At 44.5% G+C, this 21,793-nt stretch overlaps 3 protein-coding genes across 8 annotated transcripts in view; 2 read left to right on the top strand and 1 right to left on the bottom strand.

Moving 5' to 3' along the window:
* Positions 1 to 1,306, bottom strand: part of LOC123349104 (nuclear receptor coactivator 5-like) — a 30,774-nt gene extending 29,468 nt beyond the window's left edge. For all 4 annotated transcript variants that reach the window (XM_044986849.1, XM_044986850.1, XM_044986852.1 and 1 more), the window contains exon 1: positions 1,194 to 1,306. The gene's annotated coding sequence lies outside the window, so the exon portion shown is untranslated. The remainder of the gene's footprint in view (positions 1 to 1,193) is intronic.
* A 3,785-nt stretch (positions 1,307 to 5,091) lies between these two features.
* CNEP1R1 (CTD nuclear envelope phosphatase 1 regulatory subunit 1) lies at positions 5,092 to 16,021 on the top strand. The gene is made up of 6 exons (XM_044987264.1): positions 5,092 to 5,181; positions 10,205 to 10,276; positions 12,561 to 12,634; positions 13,826 to 13,935; positions 14,041 to 14,095; positions 14,646 to 16,021. The coding sequence occupies exons 1-6, from the start codon at positions 5,157 to 5,159 to the stop codon at positions 14,685 to 14,687; spliced, it is 378 nt and encodes a 125-aa protein (XP_044843199.1). The 5' UTR covers positions 5,092 to 5,156; the 3' UTR covers positions 14,688 to 16,021.
* Positions 16,022 to 20,334: 4,313 nt separating this feature from the next.
* The window catches only part of HEATR3 (HEAT repeat containing 3), a 34,995-nt gene continuing 33,536 nt past the window's right edge, over positions 20,335 to 21,793 (top strand). The window contains exon 1 of one of the 3 annotated variants that reach the window (XM_044987262.1): positions 20,335 to 20,406. Coding sequence is in view for 2 of the 3 variants with exons in the window: in XM_044987263.1 (XP_044843198.1) it covers positions 21,212 to 21,346 (135 nt within the window). In the remaining variant the exon portion in view is untranslated. Of the gene's footprint in view, positions 20,407 to 20,745; positions 21,347 to 21,793 lie in introns of those variants that run through there. The other 2 variants (XM_044987263.1, XM_044987261.1) reach the window with 2 other exon arrangements.

Below are 21,793 nucleotides of genomic sequence, written 5' to 3'. Positions count from 1 at the left end.
GACTCTATGCTTTCTTTTAGTGCCATTCCCAAACAGCATGACCTATATATTCCTCTATATTTGAGCCCTTGTATTACCGTGTCCCATTGACTATCCTCATTTCCCCAAATTTTCATGATGCCCATTATACCAACATACTCATTTAAATGACACTCTAGTTCACCCATCTTAGTATTTAGACTTCCAGCATTCACATATAAGCACTCGTACATTTCAATATGAATTTGAAGTCCAGTACTGGTAGGGTGAGCATATTTCCCCAAGGGAAAGCGGACACCGTGTGGGACGGCCTGAACCCCCATGCAGGGCTGGCATCGCTGTGTCGCCCAGGGCTGGCATCGCATGTTCCGCCTGACCCCACTTTTTTGACAAACGTGGTCATTTGTCCTGTTTGCTCCTGCCAAATGATCAGGGCTTTAAAAAGGGACTGCCCCAGGCAAATCAGGACCATATGGTCACCCTAAGGACTGGTTTCTTTGCAGCATAATTTCAGAAGTAACAGAGTGTGCAAAATGGTCTGGATACATGTACACTTGGATGTATTCTCAAAATATAGTTTATGAAAACAGTGTGACCTGATTAGAGCAGCATGCCAGACACCAAGGCCCCATCTCGACAGGCAAAAAGGTGTATTTTGCAATTGAGGAAGCTTAACACCCACAGAGGTGCCAAGTTCAATGGATCTCAGAATGGTGCAATATAAACGGAGAGAAACAAATGGCTGCATCGCTACCTGGCTTAACAACTGCTTGGCAAGATACAGTTAAAGAGCGATAACTAACGGAACGGAAGCCTCCCTTCACGGCTCGCTCAGGGGCCGCAGGAGCCCCAGCCCGTTAGTGCAGCCGGCTCCCTCCATCCCCGAGATGGCTGCGTGTCGGGGGCGGAACGGGCCTCGGGGCAGAGGATGCTCTGCACAAACAACGTAATCAGAGGCCGAAGCTTCACACCCGCCAGCTCTCCAGGGCCCCCCGCGGCCTCCCGAGCGCGGGCTGGACCCGGAGACATTTCACCCGCGGCCGCAGGGCGCACAGTGGGCGCCACCCACCCCTCTCCTCTGCGCCGGGGCTGGGCTCCCAGGCTCGGGCGGGGACACCAGGGGAGGGCGGGCAGCCAGCCCCGGCGCCCGCCACCCAGCAGACCTGCCCCCCTCCCGGCCGCGGCCCGGCAGGGCCTGGGAGTCCGGCACTCACGGCTGGGGGGGCTCCGCGCAGCAGCCGCCGCCGCCTCCGTTCCTCGCGCACAAAGCAACGGCGGCCGGTTTGCCGGAGGCTGCCTGGGGTGAAATGGAAGCACCTCCCCTTCCCCCTCGCTGCCAGAAGAGGGAACCTCGGGGCCAGCAGCGGCTGCAGCCTCCCGCCACAGTGACCCCTTTTGGTGGTGCCGGGGAACTGTGCCCCTGAGAGAGAACCACTGGGGCACCCATCTCTCCCTGCCCCCGGTGGGGCCCTGGTCACCATGGAAACCACCCCAGCACCCATCCCTCCCCTCCCTCTGTGGGACCCACTTACCATGGGGACCCCTCCCAGCACCCATCTCTCCCCTCCCCTTGTGGGGCCCTGGTCACCATGGGAACCCCTCCCTCTGTGGGTCCCCACTTACCATGGGGACCCCTCCCAGCACCAATCTCTCCCTGCCCCCTTGCCAAGGAGTAAAAATATAGTTGGTCTTAAGGCACTCTTATGAATGGTGTTCCTGTTATTTCTAGTGTTTGGTTTGAAGGGGACTAGTTTAAAGCATCAAAAGAAGTAGTTTAGAAGTTTTATTTGAGGTTCTCTTAAGCCAATTTACCTGGACTTACAAGGAGAAACATATATAGATACAGCATTACATTGTTAAAAACCCAAAATATATTTCCTTGGGGTGTCAACAGAAAGACTGCAGATGCAGCAAGGTAACCTTAAGAGAATGGAAAGGCTATTGGCTGGTATAAGCATCCAATAGCACTTACAGGGTTCTGCAGTTTCTTTGATGGGTTCAACAAACTCTGAAGTTCCACATTGAGGTTCCACTGTTTCAGTTTTAATGGAGAGCAAGTCACTTATTTTGTACTGCTCATTTGTCAGGCTCTCACTTTTCTGCTCCCTCAGTTTCTATGCTACTTACCTTGATATCCAGTAGATGGCAATAGTGTATAACAAATGTCTTTTATCCTTTTCTTTTCGGAGGCTTTTTATGTTTTATTCATTTCAATTACTGTATTTCTGAATTAACCCAAACTATAAATTGGAATGTCCCCTTTAAGTAATTTATTTCAATATTTTAAATGCATACACAGAGTAGGTGCTTATATCTTTCAATATTCTTTTTCATTCTCTATCATTTCATATCATTTCTAGAATCCAACAATCATTTAGAAAAAAAAATCCTTTACAGTTCCTCTAAATTTAGTGGACATAGTCCATATATTCCTTGATTATATATCATGACTTTAATTTCACAGCCTCAGGGCTTACAACAGAACAAGAGATATTGTAGTGAAGGAACAAGATAATCACATAGAGAGAGAGAAATGTCAGAAATTTCCAATCAACTTCCCTGTGTAGACCTTTGTCTCACAAGTTTAAGGAGTGTATTGTTGATTTTCTATTCTGGGCAAACAGAGGTGGAGTAAACAAACATTCTTTAGCCTTAGTTGTCTTTGATAAGGAAAGAGTATTTCTTTTCTGATTTAAAGACCAGAAAAACCAACCTATAGTTATCAACAATATATTCATGACATATTTGACATTTGTATGTCTCACAGGACTCTCCAACAGCAGCATCCATCTCTCTACCTTTCTCAATATCAGAAAATTAAGGACAGTGCAAAGCAGTCTTCTCTTCTACCTTCCAGCCCCATACTCTACTTTTAGGGCACAGACAGGATGGGCTAAGCACTCATTTCTCCCTATGTAGAATCTGCATCTGTAGGGGCTCCCCTTTACCTTCTAAGTACCCAACTTTCTCCCTTTGACTGATACAGGACACTCCAACCCCATTATTAAGGAACTAAAGACAAAGCACGTAATGCTATTTTAGATGTATATGGCATGGTTTAGAGATGTCATCTTCTGAACTGGTCCAAGGAAAATGTACCACTAACTAGAAAACCTTGCTGTTTGAATGGGAGAAAGGGATTATGCCAAGCACCAACATCTTTGTAGGAGCAGCAACAATTTTAATAAAGTTAGCGGAGGCCATGAGAGCTGAACTCTAATAGTTCAAGAGAGACTCCCAGATCCTAGGAAAATATAAACTTTAAACATTGCTGTTGGCCACTGTCTTTTCTAAGCAGAAATCAACAAGCCATTTTCTGAGTGTAACATTTAAAGAGCAACACAAGTAATCCAGATTAAACTCTGGCATCTTTCATGAAAGTGTAGAAGTAGCAGCCAAGCATTTTTATAATTTCTCCACTCTTCAAATGTTTGTCCTTTCTCTCAAGTATATGGCAGCATGTGCAGAGCATCATTCTATAGATGCAGTTGTACATCCATAAACCTTTTCAAGGCCTCCTCTGTGATATCATGGGTATCATCCAATTCACCTTTGAATCCACATTTGGGGCACTGCATTATGATTGGATGGGTTGGATGTTCTCATCACAATTGCATGAAAGGGAGTCTTTGATTTTCCACTTGTGGGTCAAGTAGCTTCATCTTCCATGGTTTATTTGGTAAGTCTGCCTGGCAGATCAAAACCATGAGGTTGGCTTTTTGGGTCCATAGCAGCATGTTTCTTTGGAACGGTAGATGTGGTCCAGACACTTTGCTTGTCCTGACAATGATTATCTTTCACAAGCAGAGACAGAAAAGAAATACATCTGTGTGAATTTACACCTTGTTGGCTTTGAAAAAATTAAATCCATACATAAAAAACACAGGGAGTGTGGTTTTTGTTTTGTATTCCCTAGTCACTGCCCGGGCCACTACTTTACATGGTTGTTCAGACACATGTAAGTTGCTCTGATCCCTGCTGTGTGTTTGAAAGTGTCTCCTTGTAAACTAAACATAATTTCTAATGATCCTGAAAACTAGACTCTCGCTGTGGAGTTTTGGCATTACTCAAAGGGGGCATTTCAACTTTGTTATTTTTACTACATATATTGAAGGCTGACATCAACTCATTAATCCTCAGGACTAATCAAACCTACTTACAACACTAAAACAAGAATGAGGTTTGATGGTATAATAAAGTTACCAAAATAAGTTATACCCCTTTTTGGACTATATTTTTAAAGTGGAACCCATTAAACATACAGTCAGTGTGCCAATATAACAGGTATTCACAGAATCATAGGGTTAGAAGGGACCACAAGGATCATCTAGTCTAACCCCCAGTTTTAGTGACTCTGACTTGTCATGTGGACCAGATTGCAGGATTGTGGCCTGTGTGTGCCCCCACTGACAGAAGAGAGGTATTAAATACTCTAACAAAGAACTATGGGAGAATTTCTCACATTTATTTTCAACTGCAATCTCCAAACCAAGCAGTTATTTTTGCTGGCCTTTTATAGTCCACATCCGAGTATTGTTTATACAGATTCAATTTTTTGATTAACATATAATAAATATAAATTGGTTTAATATTTCTTTGCCCCACCCCCCACACCTACAAACCCAATGCAGGAATTTACAGTACTTATCATTAAGGAGATACATTTACTGAAATGGAAAGTTACCCTGCACACATTTTTAGGGGAATAGTCTGAAAGAATTGCAGAACTGTCCCTAGGGCTGTAAGTGTAAGAGACCAAGGAGCCTGTTCACTGATCCCAAGTGGCCTGTGGATCGGGCCTCTCCTCCCCGCTCTGGTTTTGCACGTGCAGACCGATGCCCTCGGGGCTGTGACACATACAAAAGAAAAGCAGCAGCCGCACAGTTTGCTCGGCCGGGTTCCCGCCCGCAGCTCCACAGCGCGCCGCTCTTGTCGAACGTCACAGCACCGCCACGAGCCGATCCCCCGCCGCCCCTTTGCCGGAATCTTTCTCCTGCAGCCACGCCCCTTCCCTTCCCAGCCAATGGGGATGGGGTTTGCTAGGGAGGGGCGCGGTGTGGAAGGGATGCCCAATGGAGAGCGGCGTTGTTGTGGGGGGGGGGCGGGACTAGGAGCCGGCTCGAGGCGCTGAGGAGGGGGCGGCGGCTGTGCGCTCTGAGCGCCCTCCCCCACCCGCCATGAATTCGCTGGAGCAGGCAGAAGGTAATTGCGGTCCCCGCCCCGCCGGGCCCAGTGACCCTTTCCCGGGGGCAGGCCGCGGGGGGCGTTTCTCTGTGCGGCTCCCGCGCCCCAGAGCGGTGCCCTGCCTCTGCCCCGCGACCCCGGCCCCTTCAGCTGGAGGCGTCAAAGGGCGCTGGCCGGTAGCAGCTGGGGGGCTGCGAGGCCACCCCACCTCAGTCCCAGAGTGGGGAGGGACGTTCTCCGCGGAGTGGCCCGGTGACAGCGGGAGCCAGCGAGGGGTGTGCGGGGCGGGGAACGGGGCTGAGGGGCGCCCCTCACCCGGGGGATCACGGTTTTCTGTAGGGGCAGAGGGGCGCCGTGCCAACCTGCCACAGGACAAGGTCCCTGGTGCCCACAGCCTCACGCACTGGGGGAGTGGCTCAGAGGCGAGGGGCCGGTGAGTCGAGCAGTCCGGGGGGTGGTTTGGTGTTTTGTTTGCTCGCTTATTGATGGAGGAGGGGCATGTCGCTGCTCTGCAAGTGGCGCTTGGTATAATGATGTAGAAAGCGGATTCGGTTGTAAAAGGACAAAGTTCTACCTTTTAACTGAGCCAAGTTATTTGAACGAGAGAGTGTGCATCGGCTTTCTCCACCGGGGACAGACACAGGGTACGTCTACACTATGGGATTATTCCGAATTTACATAAACCGGTTTAACAAAACAGATTGTATAAAATCGAGTGTGCGTGGCCACACTAAACACATTAAATCGGTGGTGTGCGTCCACGGTCCGAGGCTAGCGTCGATTTCTGGAGCATTGCACTGTGGGTAGTTATTCCGTAGCTATCCCATAGTTCCCGCAGCCTCCCCCGCCCCTTTGAATTTCCGGGTTGAGATCCCAGTGCCTGATGCGGCAAAAATCATTGTCGCGGGTGGTTCTGGGTAAATGTCGTCAGTCACTCTTTCCGCTGGGAAAGCAACGGCAGACAAGCATTTCGCGCCTTTTTTCCCTGGATTGCCCTGGCAGATGCCATAGCATGGCAATCATGGAGCCTGTTTCGCCTTTTGTGACTGTCACCGTATGTGTACTAGATGCCGCTCACAGAGGCGATTCAGCAGCGCTACACACCAGCATGCTTTTGCTTTTGCATAATAGCAGAGATGGTTATCAGCCATATTGTACCATCTACCATACCATAAATTGGTAATAAGATGATCGTGGCTACCAGTCCTTTTGCACTGTTCCATTTGCTGCTGTCATAAGTGCCCCTGGCTGCTCTTAGCCAGAGGCGCAAAAGCCAAAATTGGGAATGACTCCCTGAGTCAATCCCTCCTTTTTGGTATCTAAAAATAGAATCAGTCCTGCCTAGAATATGGGCAAGTGTACTAGAGAACCACTGTATCAGAGAACCAGAGAGCACAGCTGCTCTGTGTCAGATCCTGCAGAAATTATGAGCTGTATTCTATTCACAGGGGGTGCTCCTGCAACAACCCCACCTGTTGATTCCGTTCTTCCCTCAGCCTTCCTGGGCTACCGTAGCATTGTCCCCCCACTTGTGTGATGAAGTCATAAAGAATGCAGGAATAAGACACAGTGACTTGTTAGTGAGATATGAGTGGAAGGCAGCCTCCAGCTGCTATGATAATCCAGACAGGACAGTAAGGAGTGTGTAGGAGAGGAGCCCAGCATCCCTCTGCTAGTTCAGGGGCAATTGAATCTTTTCTTTACACATGAAGGGTGGGGGCTGATGGAGCTCAGCCCCCTGTTGCTATGATGACGATGGTTATCAGCCATACTGTACCATCTACCAGGAAAAATTAGGACCAGGCGCCCTTGATCGACCTAACAGATGCTAGTCAGCATGGTTACCAGTCCTTTTGCACTGCCCCATGTGCCAATAGGCTGATGATGAGGACGGGTACCAGTCATTTTGTACCATCAGCCATCCATAGCATGGGGGAAGCAAGGATGTTGTTGTTGAGTGCTGCACCATCGCGTCTATCTGCAGCATTCAGTAAAGATAGGGTGACATGTAAAAGAGTCAAGAGAGGATTGTTTTCCCTTTCACTTCTGGGGGTGGGTGGAGGGGTGCGTAAATTGCCTAGCTATGCCCTGACCCACCGCGGACACTGTTTTTGACCCTAGAAGCATTTGGAGCTCAGCCAAGAATGCAAATGCTTTTCAGAGACTGCAGGAACTGTGGGATAGCTTGAGTCCTCCAGTCCATGAGCGTCCATTTGATTCTTTGGCTTTCCGTTACGCTTGTCACGCAGCAGTGCGCTGAGTCCCTGCTATGGCATCTGTCTGGAGATATTTAAAAAATGATTTTGAATTTCGTCTTCTGTAACGGAGTGCTGATAGAACAGATTTGCCTGCCCTTACAGCGATCACGTCCGCATCGTCCATGCGGGAGCTCTTTCTTTCTTTTGATTTTTAACTGCATCACCACCCGTGCTGATCGGAGCTCCACGCTGGGCAAACAGGAAATATTCAAAAGTTCGCGGGGCTTTTCCTGTCTACCTGGCCACTGCATCCGAGTTCAGATTGCTGTCCAGAGCGGTCAGTGGTGCACTGTGGGATACCGCCCGGAGGCCAATACCGTCGATCTGCGGCCACACTAACCCCAATCCGATATGGTAATACCGATATTAGCGCTACTCCTCTCGTTAGGGAGGAGTACAGAAACCGGTTTAAAGAGCCCTTTATACCGATATAAAGGGCTTCTTAGTGTGGACGGGTGTGGCGTTAAATCGGTTTTACGCTCCTAAAACCGGTTTAAACGCGTAGTGTAGACCAGGCTTAAAACATTTCCAGTAGTTTGCAAAACTTCCTTTTTGTCACCTTTCTTTGGTTGGGTTGTTTCATGACGGAGCCTGGCTTTTACAGTGTGGTCTATTAAGTCTGTTATTTCTGCGTTGGTAAGAGATTTGCTGTACAAGTTGGAAACTTGTTATATTCACTAATTCCTTTTCTCTTTTAATGTAAGCTATATATTCAACACAGCTGTAATTCTTTAATTGCATTCTATATCTCAAATACATTGAGATGTAATAATCTAACCAAGGAATTGAATTCTTCGGGCAAAAATACAGCTCACTGAGCTTCACATTCTTATTTGCTAAAACAGATGCTTGTTTTAAGTTTTGGTGCAGATTTGTAGTAAAGGATATTAAAAAGGAACTTAAATCTGCTTTCTTTCTGCAAAAAATCAATACAGGAGACTATTTTAATAATACACCAGTACTTCAAGATTAGATTAGTAAATGTCATATATAGAACAAACAAGATGTGTATATACATTTGCAGAAATACTAGAAATTATGGGAATACTGAAGTGACTGTCAACACTTGTTGCAACACTGTAAATACCAGAATTATCTCTTTGGTTAGAACTGGTAGACACACATTTTTAAAACACCAAACCCATCTTTTTTTTTTTTAAAGAGGTCCTTAATAATTTGGGCTTCCAAGACTTATAAAATGTAGCTCAAGCCTTTATTTTTTTTTATGTACACTTTATTTAAAACACAAAATCATATCTAATTTACAAATGTTTTCTCTTGGTTAACAAAGTAGTTATATTTTTTCCAGTTGATAAGCATTGAAATAATCTTTGCATATATCTTAGAGTAAGTACACACTTCAGTAACAGGCATACATTTTAATGAAGGTATTTTTCTTGTAGTTTTTGCATAGTTACCTTTATTGGAACTTGACATTCTAATATAACATGAAATTCTTTCAAAGAACAGCAGATGTTACGTCAAGCCAGTTTGCCTTTAAAGTGTATACCTTTATAAATAAATAAATATCAAACTTCAAGCAATAAATTTTTGGGACAGTTTTAGGCCCAAAACTTCTCTGGTTGGAAAGGAAATCTTCACAGATGTTAAAATGAATAGTTGACTTTTTTCTTTACATCTGAAAATATTTATAAAGTAGACTTCACTTCATGCTGAATAGTTCCCCTGCAATGTTGCAACGCCAAACATTCTATTTCATGAGTCAGATTCTAAAGCTGGCTAAAACTTAAATAATTTATGACTGTATTTTCATTGTCCAAGATGAGTGGCATGTAAAAATAGATTATTGAAACTGAAAGGACTGTAAAAAATCTCTAATGATGCCAACTGAGGTAAGAATTTTTGTAGCGAGTTATGGTGATAGTCATCCTAATCACAAACAAAATACCAAACTCTACTTATCATTAGCACAGACCATAGAGTATAACAAGGTTTTCCTGACACATTTTACATTTCAAAATATACCTTGTTTTAGAGTATTTTAATCTATCAATATTAATAGCTTGCATTTAGACTTACAAAGGGATACCATGTCAAGGTATTCTAATCTCTTCAGCAGGACCGGCTCCACGCACCAGCCGAGCAAGCTCGTGCTTGGGGCGGCAGATTCTATGGGGTGGCATTCTGCCCAATCCTAGGGCTTTTATTTTATTTTTTTTGTTCACCGATCTGGCGTGGAGGAGGGGAGCGCCCTGCTGGGAGCGGTCTGCGTGCTCCGTCTGCCCCAGCTGGTGCCAGGTCTGTAGCAAGCCCGGCAGGGCAGCCCGCGTCCTTCCCTCCCCTTCTCTCTCCTCCCTCCTCCCTGCCTGGGGCATGTCTGCAGCACAGGGAGTCCCCCTGCACCGTGCAGAGTGTATCTACCTATCTATATATATATTTATTTTTTCCTGTTTTGCCACTCCGTCTGCCTCGATTCCCCCCCCCCCCTTTGGGGCGGCAAAAAAGCCAGCGCCAGCCCTGCTCTTCCATATATATTTCTGTATATGGAAATGCCTGTCACTTAATATATTACTTTTTAGTGGGCTGCTTAACCAAAAAGTGTGGTGAGATGTAGTGCTAAACATCTTTCCATTATCTATTGCTTAATCTGAGATGCAAGCGATTTTTGATAAACACATCATCAATCCATTACAGCTTTCCTCTGCAAGTTATTCGTCTGAGCTGCACAGGACATAAGTAACAGATTAGAATCTGAGGCATTAACTATTAATCTTCAACTAATAGACCAAGACTTATTAGATCTCTGCCTGTCTTTTCCTCAGATCTCAAAGCTTTTGAAAGAAGACTTACTGAATATATTGCATGTTTGCAACCAGCTACAGGACGTTGGAGAAGTAAGCTTAATATTTTAAAGAAGTTGGATTGACTCTTTAATACTTCAGTTGGCATTTACCCATGTATATTCCTATGGATTGTGTTTACAAAAACAAATCTAGGCTTTAAAAACCTTATTGTATGTACTTTGTATGTGAGCCTAAAAATCTTTCAAATATTTGAAGGTACCAAACATACACAAATTTAACAAAAAATAGCAAAAGTAAAATAATGGATTGATGTTATTGCATCTATACCATGTGCACAAAATGCTTATAGCATTTGCACAATTGCTATTCAAAAGTAGATATTGTCAAGAACAACAAAGCTAGAAGCAGCAAAGAATCCTGTGGCGCCTTATAGACTAACAGACGTTTTGCAGCATGAGCTTTTGTGGGTGAATACCCACTTCGTCGGATGCAAGTCACTTGCATCCGACGAAGTGGGTATTCACCCACGAAAGCTCATGCTGCAAAACGTCTGTTAGTCTATAAGGCGCCACAGGATTCTTTGCTGCTTTTACAGATCCAGACTAACACGGCTACCCCTCTGATACTTAACAAAGCTAGAAGTATAATCAGTATGATGATGATCTTATAGGCAGCCTCAGCAAAGAGGGCCAGGACTGAATTAGTCTTTTAAAAAGGAATTCTTCAGGACAAGTTTGAGGCATGTTGAGGCTTTGTGATTAAGGCCATGTCTACACTACCACTTATGGCAGCAAAATGTAACACCCCCCACCCCCCCACCATGAGTGACATAAATTTCACTGGCATAAGTGGTAGTATGCATGTGCTATGTCAGCAGGGGAGCTCCCACCAACATAGCTACCACTGCTCATTGGGGGTGGTTTAATTATGTTAATAGGAGGACTCTCTTCTGTCAGCATAGAGTGGCTACATGAGAGATCTTATAGGAGCGCAGCTGCATAGGTACAGCTGTGCCACTGTAAGCTCTCTAGTGTAGGCATAATCTAAGTCTGCACTACCTTTTTTCAGTCGTGTATCTATTTTGTGGCTGTATATAGGGGTTTGGTTTCCAAGTTGGGCTATTTTTCACCATGATAACTTAAAACAATTTGTTTATCGATGGCTTTCTCGTATTCCTTAGTATATTTTCCATGGTTTCCCCCAAAATCAATATATTAAGGTCACTGGTTCTATAGTTTATTTTTTTTAATGAGTGCCAACAATTGGAAAGTGAACACAATCTCTTTCAAACTTGTTCAAATATATCTAAATGCAGGCTAAAGTTTTCCTGACTTAAAGCGCATTCATGAAGAAGTTTTAAATAAAAATTGGATGCGGCATCTAGTGACTTCATAATTCTGTTATCTGTTTAATAATACCAGTTTCCCAGGAATAAAGTAGTTGATATAGGTAGATCTTTACTATCTTTCTGTGTGAAATTGGAGTAATAACTTTCATTTTATATTGCATATAAACTTCTTTCATTCCCCTTTGAATGTGCCAATTCCAGCCCCTAACCGGTCCATTTTTATTTTATCAGTATTATCAGCACCCAAAATTAAGACATCATGAATATGCTTCACAAGTATTGAGGTCTAAACCTTTAGAATGTGCACTGTTCACATCTTTCTGGCTTTTATCCACAACTATGAGTGGAGGGTTAGAAATAAAACTTTTTAAATAAAAGCTGAGATTCTCACATAATCACTTGCCTCCCGGAGCTGGAGCTTTAAGAAAAATACCTGATATTGCTACACTTGCAATGAAATTGAAAGAGTTGGCAAGGCTGCCTGCCTCCTTGCACAGCAGCTTGCAGGACTGGCACCTTAGTGTTATTGGCTCTTGGATGTTGCATGCAGAATACTGTGTGGGTTTTTAGCATATTGCTCAAGAAAGTTATTCTGTACTACTTTCCCTCAATTTTCTGACTAATGTTTCTAAATCCATGTCTCTAGTAGAAACTTCTCATACCCTCCACCCCCCCAAACCACAGCATGTCTTTACTTATCAAAACACTATCTGGTACTACCTTTTTGTCCTCTCTAGGAGGCTGATAGAATCTTCAAAGGGTTGCATTGTTTTAAATGGTAAAACATTTTTTTACCTCCTTCCACTTTGCATAAATAGAAAGGTGGGAGTCCAGATGAGAAACACACATGATATGCAGGTACATCTCTTCAAATAAACCTTGCTCTTCTTTGGACATTCTTAATAGAAGAATGAAGAGGGGAAATAAAATAGAATGTAATCTCTTTCAAAGCTTTTCATGAGACATTAAATACTTTCTAATGACTATGAACCAGATGTGTTGCTTATGACTTTTATTTTTCATCAGTGATTCTTATAGTGGTATCAGTGTGCACGGCAACTGGTGCTTGGAACTGGTTAATAGATCCTGAGACACAGAAGGTAAGTTATACTCTAATGTTGAAATATTAAATGTCTCAATGTTTGTAATCTAGGTAATAAAAACCAAGTGTATGTAGTGAGGAGTTGTGGACTGCTTTGAAGCGTGAAAAGCTAATAGCAGGGTTACTTCCCTAACTCAAGACATTAGTGACTAAGAGCAAATTCAGTGGATTATTTACATCACAGGAATCACACTTTGATTTGAAGGGGAAACTAAGAATATTTGAGGCATTCTACAGCTGTGCTGAATAGGGGTGATTTCCCCAGAAGAATAACTTTGTTCTCTCTATCTATAGAGCATAGTCTGCTGAGGCCACCTTCAACTAGAGTGATCCATGATCAAGAAAATTGAACTTGTGAGAACACTAGCAAGTTAACTAGTCCTAAAAGTTTTTTTTCTTATGTACCTCTGCACTTTGGAAATATCTCCCCCTTTCTCCTTGAAATAACTTTTTTGTAGCAGTGGAACAATTTAAAAATTGTCACTCTAGATACGCATATACCAGCTATGCATTTGTTTTTGTTTAATGTGAATATCTAAGATGATCAAACTGATTTTTTCCTAAATTGTGTGGGTGGAGTAGCTTGAGGCTTGGTATTCTAAATTTCAGATTTAGGGTGACCAGATGTCCCGATTTTAATAGGGACAATCCCAATTTTGGGGGCTTTTGCTTATATAGGCACCTCCCACCCCCGTCCCGATTTTTTTTTATACTTGCTATCTGGTCACCCTATTCAGACCAGACATTTGTGGCTTATATTGAAGTGATGCAAGACTTCTAGGCTACATTGTATCTGTGAAACTGAATCTGAAAGTATAGTTGTTCAATGAACTTTATATAGTGCAAGAGAACTTTACCACCAAACTGAAGGAAATTGATAAAGGATTCTTAACTTATTTCCATTTGTACACCTTAGCAATAAACTGAGGTAGAGCTATTATATTCTATTCAGAAGTGGAAGGAAAAATACGAGATGAGTGATGAACAATTGATTATTTTTTGTGAAGTGTTGCAGGGTTACAAATAAGGAGTAAGTTCTGAGTAACAAGGGAATTTTTAAGAGATCTATTCCATCTTAGATTAGTGGCCGAAACATCAGGTTTGAAATACTTAGTCTCCAGCTTGACATCCCTTCAATCATGGAATCTTTTAATAATTTTTCTTCAAGACAATTTTATTTCTCTCCTAGGTGTCCTTTTTCACATCACTGTGGAATCATCCATTCTTCACAATTAGCTGTATTACTCTAATAGGCTTGTTCTTTGCTGGCATACACAAAAGAGTGGTGGCACCATCAATGTATCCTTTGATAGTTTGTCAGGTGAAAGTTGAGGTAATTCTTATTGTAACTGCAACCCACATAAAATCTTTGTTTAGTACTTTTCTTTGACGAAATCCACACAGCATAGCAGCCCGATGTCGAACAGTCTTGGCAGAGTATAATATGTCCTGCGATGATGTAAGTGACTCTAGTCTCACTGACTACATGTACATGTTTAAGGCAGGAATAAATGAAAAAAAAGATGAAATTGCTATTTATACCTGTGCCATCTGGGAATGCAGTGTCTATTCAGAAAGAGAGAGCAATGTAGATGGTGAGACAAGGCTTAGGTGTGTAGACTGGCTTACTTGCATGAACCGCCTGAGCAGTGCCTCCCACATAGCAGCATAGTATCCCGATATTGGAGCTTTCTCTGCTGCAGGGAAAGGCCCTGGCGGGGAGGAGCAGTAGTGAAAAGCTCTGGCAGTTCCCTGTTGCCAGAGCCTTTCACTGCAGCACCTGTACTCTACATGTTGTTAAAGGGTAGACAGCCTAAGAGTGCATATTTACATTTTTACAAATAATGTGTAGTTAAAATGTGAAACTACAAGTTACTTAATGGTTCCATGGATACAAACCCTTAGTTCTCACCCCAGTTGCAGAGTAAAGAGAAATTAACACAGATAACATTCACCTTTGTAGTAAAGCTATTTCAGGGTTTGTCTGAACTTTAATTTTTCTTTTGCAGACCGGAAAACTAATTTTGAAACCTAGGCCCCATGTTCAATAATCGAGATCTTCCTTCAACTCTGTCCACTGCCACGGAAATAAAAAATGACCTTTTCTGAAGGTAGTGTGGCACAAAAAAGCCAAACAGGACTGGTTTTCAGTTGCTTAGGAGTGAGTCTTATTTACAGTTGACAGTGAAAGTGTGCAATATTACCGTCTGGCATATTTGTCTAAATTCTCTTTTGACTATCCTCATGTTATCAGTGCTTTTGCTACCTTTGATTACCTCTGTTTCAGTATTAGTGTCACTTTTGTTCTTCAAGTAGAGCAAAACATGCAGGTGAAGTATGTTAATTGGTTACTAAGTTAAACTTGGAAACCAAACCTCGTTTGTTTTTTATAATGTGTTGGTTTTTTTTGCGAACTACTGTAAATAGCAAATCAATGCAAATGTTAAGCAAAGAGTAATACATGCTGTGTGAATTCTTGTTCTCATGAACCAGTATTTAAAGGGATGCTCATTTGCCATTCCCAGAGCTTTTTATTAATTACCGTTGTCTTTTTCATTCCTGGTTACAATATTTTTGGAATCAGCAAACAAAAGACTTAAAAGAGAAATCTATGGTATGGGGAGAAAGGTCTTATTATGTTTAAGAATATTGCAAATATGTTAAATTATCACTTTGTCTACATGCAGTACTTCAGCCACTTTCACTGTGGTTATCCTTAGTTTAATGCTTTCATCTAATTCACAGTACAACCTGTTTTTAATGATTTTAACTTTTTTTAAAACTCTTAAATATGCTTACATCTTTCAGATTAGAAAAGTTCTGTACTGTATCTGAATTCCATAATCACACTGTTTTAAGAGTGGATTTTATGCTGTGATAATCTGGCCATGAAACTAGTATTGCAAATATTTAACTTTGGATTCAAATCATTTGATACAGGAAATATATGATCAGTGCCACAAATAAATTAATAAAACTTTCTAAAGTGTTAAGAGAAACTAAGTGTGGCTGTTATGTATACACAGTACAATAGTTCTTGAAATATTTACAATAATCATAAGTTTATTTTTAAGTGTTCAAGGTGCCTTTTTACCTGTTTCAGATTTTTTTTAAATTTAATTGAGCATAAGTCAGCAAAAAAACACAAAGCTATTGCCGGCACAGTAACCTCTCAGTACAGATAAGACTCGCAAGGATGCCTCTTAAAGTGAGCATAGTTTGACTTTCATGTATGTTAAATTTTCACTCAATTGAGGCAATAAAATCATTTGCTCCTAAAGTCTCTTTCAGAGGTTTTGTACTTCTGTCCTGCCATTGTTTTTAACTGATGTAAATTTTTGTAGGTAAATATGTGCATTAAATAAATACTTTATATATAATAGTATGTTTGGGTTTTTTTGTATTGTAAATTGACAAATGTGTAGATACAGGATAGGAAGTGACAAAAGCTGAACAATTATGTACTTTATTTATGAACAGCTGAAGACTCCAGTGATGGAAGTATGGCGCTTGTTTTTTTGTGAAATGTCATGTTTGTTGTTCTGGATATTGATGTCACCAAAATAGGGACAGCATGGAAAGCAGCAGCCCATAGTCCCTGTACAATAATTCACCAGTTTATCTCAACCCTGTTCCAGGCACCTTCTCATGCCTAGAGCAGGTATTGTCTCTGTCTCTATCTCCATTCAGGGCTTGTCTACGCTGGCAATTAACAGCACTGCAACTTTCTTGCTCAGGGGTGTGAAAAAACAGCCCTCGGAGCACAGCAAGTTGCAGCGCTGTAAAATGTCAGTGCCCCAGTGCTGGGAGCTGCACCCCTCGTTGAGATGGGTTTTTTTAGAGCGCTGGGAGAGCTGCGCCGCGACCACACAAGCCACATTAAAGTGCTGCTGCTTTAGATGGTAACTACTTTTAGGGCTTGGCTACACTTGCAAGTTGCAGCGCTGGTAGAGGCTTTCCAGCGCTGCAATTAGTAACCGTCCACACCTGCAAGGCACATCCAGCGCTGCAACTCCCTGGCTGCAGCGCTGGCTGTACACCTGGTCAGGTTGGGGTGTAGCGATTGCAGCGCTGGTGATCCAGCGCTGCTCATCAAGTGTGGACACACACCAGCGCTTTTATTGGCCTCCAGGGAATAAGGAGATATCCCAGAATGCTTTTAATTAAATTACTCTCTTTGTTTTGTTATGCAGCCTCTCTTTGTTTTGTTGTGAACTCCGATCGGAGCTCCGTTGAACTGCTTATCTAAAAAAACAAACACTGATCACAGCAAACAGGAGCTATCTGTACCTGGCTGTGAACGATCAAATGAGAGGCAGGGAGTGAATGTTTGCTTGACAGAGAAACAGCGTTGGAGGCAGGCTGTTTGCAATTAAGACTAAGGGTTCGCGAACATTTTGTGATTTTTCAATCCAGGAAGCTAACACACAGTGTTGGCTCCAAAAATCTACTCTCTCTATCTTCCCCGCTCCCTGTCACAGTACACCACCCTCCACCCCCCTTTTTTGAAAAGCACGTTGTTGCCACTTGAATGCTGGGATAGCTGCCCATAATGCAGCACTCCCAACAGCGCTGTAAATGCTGCAAATGTGGCCACACACCAGCGCTGGTAGCTGTGAGTGTGGCCACACACCAGCGCTGTTCCTGCACAGCTGCATGACCAGCGCTGTAACTCCCAGCGCTGCAACTTTCAAGTGTAGCCAAGCCCTCAGTCCCTTCCAAACTGGTCTGGATTTGAACTAATGATCTACAGCTTCCCTGGAATGTCTAAATCAGTGGCTCTCAACCTTTTCAGAATGCTGTACCCCTTTCAGGAGTCTGATTTGTCTTGTATACCCCCAAGTTTCACCTCACTTAAAAACTACTTGCTTACCAAATCAGACATAAAAATACAAAAGTGTCACAGCACACTATTACTGATTTTTTTTCTCATTTTTACCATATATTCCAATCGATTTATTTTCTAATTATAAATACTGTACTTACATTTCAGTGTATAATATGTAGAGCACTATAAAGAAGTCACTGAGGGCTTGGCTACACTCAAAACTCCAAAGTGCTGCTGCGGGAGCGCTCCTGCAGCAGCGCTTTGAAGTGCGAGTGTGGTCGTGGCGCCAGCGCTGGGGGAGAGCTCTCCCAGCGCTACAGGTACTCCACTTCCCTGTGGGGATTAGCTTACAGCGCTGCATGGCTCCCAGCTCTGGGGCACTGTTTACAGCGCTGTAACTTGCTGTGCTCAGGGGGGTGTTTTTTTCACACCTCTGAGCGAGAAAGTTGCAGCGCTGTAAAGCGCCAGTGTAGCCAAGGCCTGAGCGATGTAAGTTATACTGATCTAAGCGCTATGTCAGCGGGAGAGCTTAGAGTGTCTTCTGTGCCACTGTAAGTGCTGTAGTGTAGACATAGCCAAGTAAGTTTACATAGAGCTCTTCAGGTCTGGGAAATGTCTCAGCTAAATACAAGGTGGAATAGATAGCACATTTCAAGGGCCATTCAAGGTGAAGTGATTTGTTAACACCAGTCCAGTCACGGGAAGGGAGCACAGAAAGGTAGGGGGAGCCAATTTTGGGGGTTGTTAGTGTTGGGTTACAGATTGTTGTGAGAAGCCATAAATCCAGTGTCTCGGTTCAGTCCATGATTTTTAGTATCTAGCAAAGTTATGAATTTAGCTCCCAGGCTCATCTTTTGGAAGTGTTGTGACGGTTTCCATTGAGGATGAGGACTGATGGGTCAGTTACAGAGTGATGGCTTTATGAAGTGTTCATCCACAGGTGATTAAAGCTTTGTTTACACTACAGCTTATGTCTGCATAATTTATATCAGTTGGGGGTGTGTGAATAAATCACCCCCCCTGGAGTGACTAAGGCTATGTCTGCACTGGCAATTGAACGACAAAACTTTTATCTTTCAGAGGTGTTAACTCCCCACACCTCCCCCAAAGACAAAAGTTTTCCATGACAAGCGCCAGTGTGAACAGCGTGTTGTCGGCAGGAGAGCAAACACAAATGGCGCTCGTTGTGGGTGGAAGTATTTTGTTGGCAGGAGCTGTGTAGAGTAGACCAAGCTCTGAGTTACACTGAGGCTGTGGCTACACTTAGCACTTCAAAGCGCTGCCCCGGTAGCGCTTTGAAGCGCTAAGTGTAGTCAAAGCACCAGCGCTGGGAGAGAGCTCTCCCAGCACTGTCCGTACTCCACCTCCCTGTGGGGAATAACGGACAGCGCTGGGAGCCGCGCTTCCAGCGCTGGGGCTTTGACCACACTGGCGCTTTGCAGCGCCGCAATTTGCAGCGCTGGAGAGGGTGTGTTTTCACACCCTGCTGCAGCGCTGCAAATTTGTAAGTGTAGCCAAGCCCTAACATAAGCACTGGTGTGGGCAGCACTATGTTGGTGGGAGAGCTTCTCCCGCTGACATAACTACTCCAGTCCCCGCGAGCGGCTGTAGCTAAGTCGATGGGATAGCGCTTGCCTATTGGCTTAGAGCAGTGCAGCTACATCAGTGCAGCTGTAAAGTGCCCAAGGTATTTTTTGGTCGTTCATCACTTTTCTGTGTGAATTCATTCAAGAGTTTAATGATTGGTTTTGATCAGATACACCACTATGGGCCACTTCGCCGGGAATGGCCCTTGAAATGTGTTAACTACTTACGTTAAACAATCTGTTCCACCTTGTATTTAGGTGTGACACAGAGGGCATGTCTATATTTAAAATTCTGTTGGCACAGCTGCACCACTGTAGCGCTTTAATGGAGATACTCTAGGCTGATGGGAGAGAACTCTCCTGTTGGCATAGTTAATCCATCTCGCAGAGCAGCAGTAGCTATGTCGCTAGGAGAAGCTCTCTTGTTGACAAAGCATTGTCTATATGGGGGGGTTAGTTATACCAAGCTGTGTCGCTCAGGGGTGTGGATTTTTCACACACCTGAGTGACAGTTATACCAATATGGGTTGGTAGTGTAAACCAGGTCTGAGGAAGAGCTTTGTGTACGTTTGACAGCTTGTATCACCAATAGAAGTTGGTCCAATAAAAAATGTTACCTCCCCCACCTTTTGTCTCTAATATTCTGGGACCAACCCGACTACACCAACGCTGCATATAACTGACAGATAACTTTCAAAAGGCTGCAAAAACTAAAACCAGTGTGTCACATGTAAAAGGCAAGGATAACAGTTCTGGATAATTTAGGAAGAATATGTCTAGGCTGTGTCAGAATCTGGATGTTTTTATTTCCTATTGGGTGCTGCTCCACTCTGTGGTTCCAGTGTTGGATACAACACAAGAACAGTAATTCAAAAATATTTATTAGATTATTAAAGTAATCTGCCTTTGCTGCTGCTGTACAGAATTTTAAAGAAAACCTACACCCTCCTTTAAGCCCTGGCCTGGTCTCCATTACTGTATAACAGCCCGTAGTAAATATGCAGCTAAGTGTTAGGGACAGATTAAAAAAAGCATCCAAATAATTTGTATCTGATGTTGAAGTGGATTATGTGTGTATTTTGTAGCTGTATTATGTAGCAAACTGTCCATTGAATAAAACATCACATTTGTGCAGAAGTGTCCATCTACATTAATCACTTGTGCTATCCAGCTGTGAACAAATGAAATGCAGTTTACTCTAGTTGCTAGGGTATAGTAGTAGACTCAGAAGATGTTTTATTATTTATTTCTATTTAGGGGCTCCTAAGATCTCCACTAGTCATTGAGTAGAGCTTCATTGGATTTGTAGGAACCTAGAACAAAGACTATTCCTATGGCTATGTCTACACTACGGTGGTAAGTTGATCTAAGTTACACATCTCCAGCTACGTAGCACTGGGTTGATGGGAGATGCTCTCCTGTCTACTTACCTTACTACTCTCGTTCCCAATGGAGAACCAGGGTCAATCGGAGAGTGCTCTGAAGACATGGTAAATCGACCCCTGGTGTATTGATTGCTGGAGCATGCATTCTGTGGTAGTGTACACACAGCCTAAGGCTATTTGAGGCACACATAGGCTATGTCTACACTAGCACTTATGTCACTTGGATGTGAAATAAACACCCCCTTAAGTGACGTAAATTACACCACCGGAAGCGCTGGGGTGGACAGCGCTATGACAGAGAAAAGCCTTAAGCTGTGACTCCACGAGTGGGAGCTTTAAGAAAAACACGTACTGTGCACTTTGGGATCAAAGGGAGTTGATACCACTGCGGGTCTCTTCTCACCTGTGCCGCTGCGGAAGGAAGGAGCGTCCAGGCCGGCTTAGCTTCTATCCATCCTGGTACAGAGCAGCCGGGGCTGGCCTGGTCTGTCACAAAGCAACGTGCGCTGCGCTGCCCGGGCCCCCGGGTCTCCTGCCACCGGCCCGTGCCCCGGGCTGCCCGCCGGGCTGGGGCGCCGAGCGAGCCCGCAGCTGCGCACAGCCCAGGGCGCTAGTGTGCGCCGCGGCGTACGCGGCCGGGCCGGCGCTGCTCCCCCTAGCGGAGCGGGGACCAGCCGCCGCGGCGCCTGCGCCAGGGACAGGGCCGGCCGGGTTGCGGCCGCACACGTGGGGGCTCTGAGCCGTGGGTCGCTGCCCCCCATCGGCGGGCAGACACCATGGGCAAGAGCAAGGCCAAGAGGTTCCGGAGCGCCCCGTTCTCCCCAGCAGGCCCGCAGCGGGCGGCTAGCGGGGAGGGGCCGGCCGGGGAAGACGGCGATGGAGGCTCCTCGGCCGCTGAGCTCCTGGAGAAAGTAAGCGAGAGCAGCTCCTCCCCTTCCTCCCCGCAAGTCGGAGTGCGGGGGGCTGGAACCCTGCTGCTCCCCCCCCCTTACACACGGCCCGTGCTCTGCAAGCAGCTCTCCCAGTGTGGGGGGGGGGGGCTCTCCTTTTGTGGACCGGGACCCTCCAGCCTGGACGGGGACGGGGGAGTCCCCCCCCCACGTGTCTCAGGGGGGAGGAGAGGCCTGTGTGTGGCTTCAGTAGCGTGCCTTGAGCCGTGCAGGCTCGGGCAGATTGATGGATGGGTGTTTTTTGAGCCTGGTTTTCCCTTCCCCTGAATCTGGGAGGGGAGCTGTGGTGCCTGTGCCGGAAGAGGCTGCACTCTGCACCTGGCTCAGGCTTGATCTGTGGTGGGCAGTAGGTAGCTTTGGCTGGCCAGTTTCCCACCTGGGATGTGTATGCTAGCACCATACAGCAGG

The sequence above is a fragment of the Mauremys mutica genome, chromosome 14, assembly GCF_020497125.1.
Source record: "Mauremys mutica isolate MM-2020 ecotype Southern chromosome 14, ASM2049712v1, whole genome shotgun sequence".
NCBI lineage: Eukaryota > Metazoa > Chordata > Testudines > Geoemydidae > Mauremys > Mauremys mutica.
The sequence above is the reverse complement of the archived record's forward strand: the minus strand, read 5'-3'. Positions and strand labels throughout refer to the sequence as shown.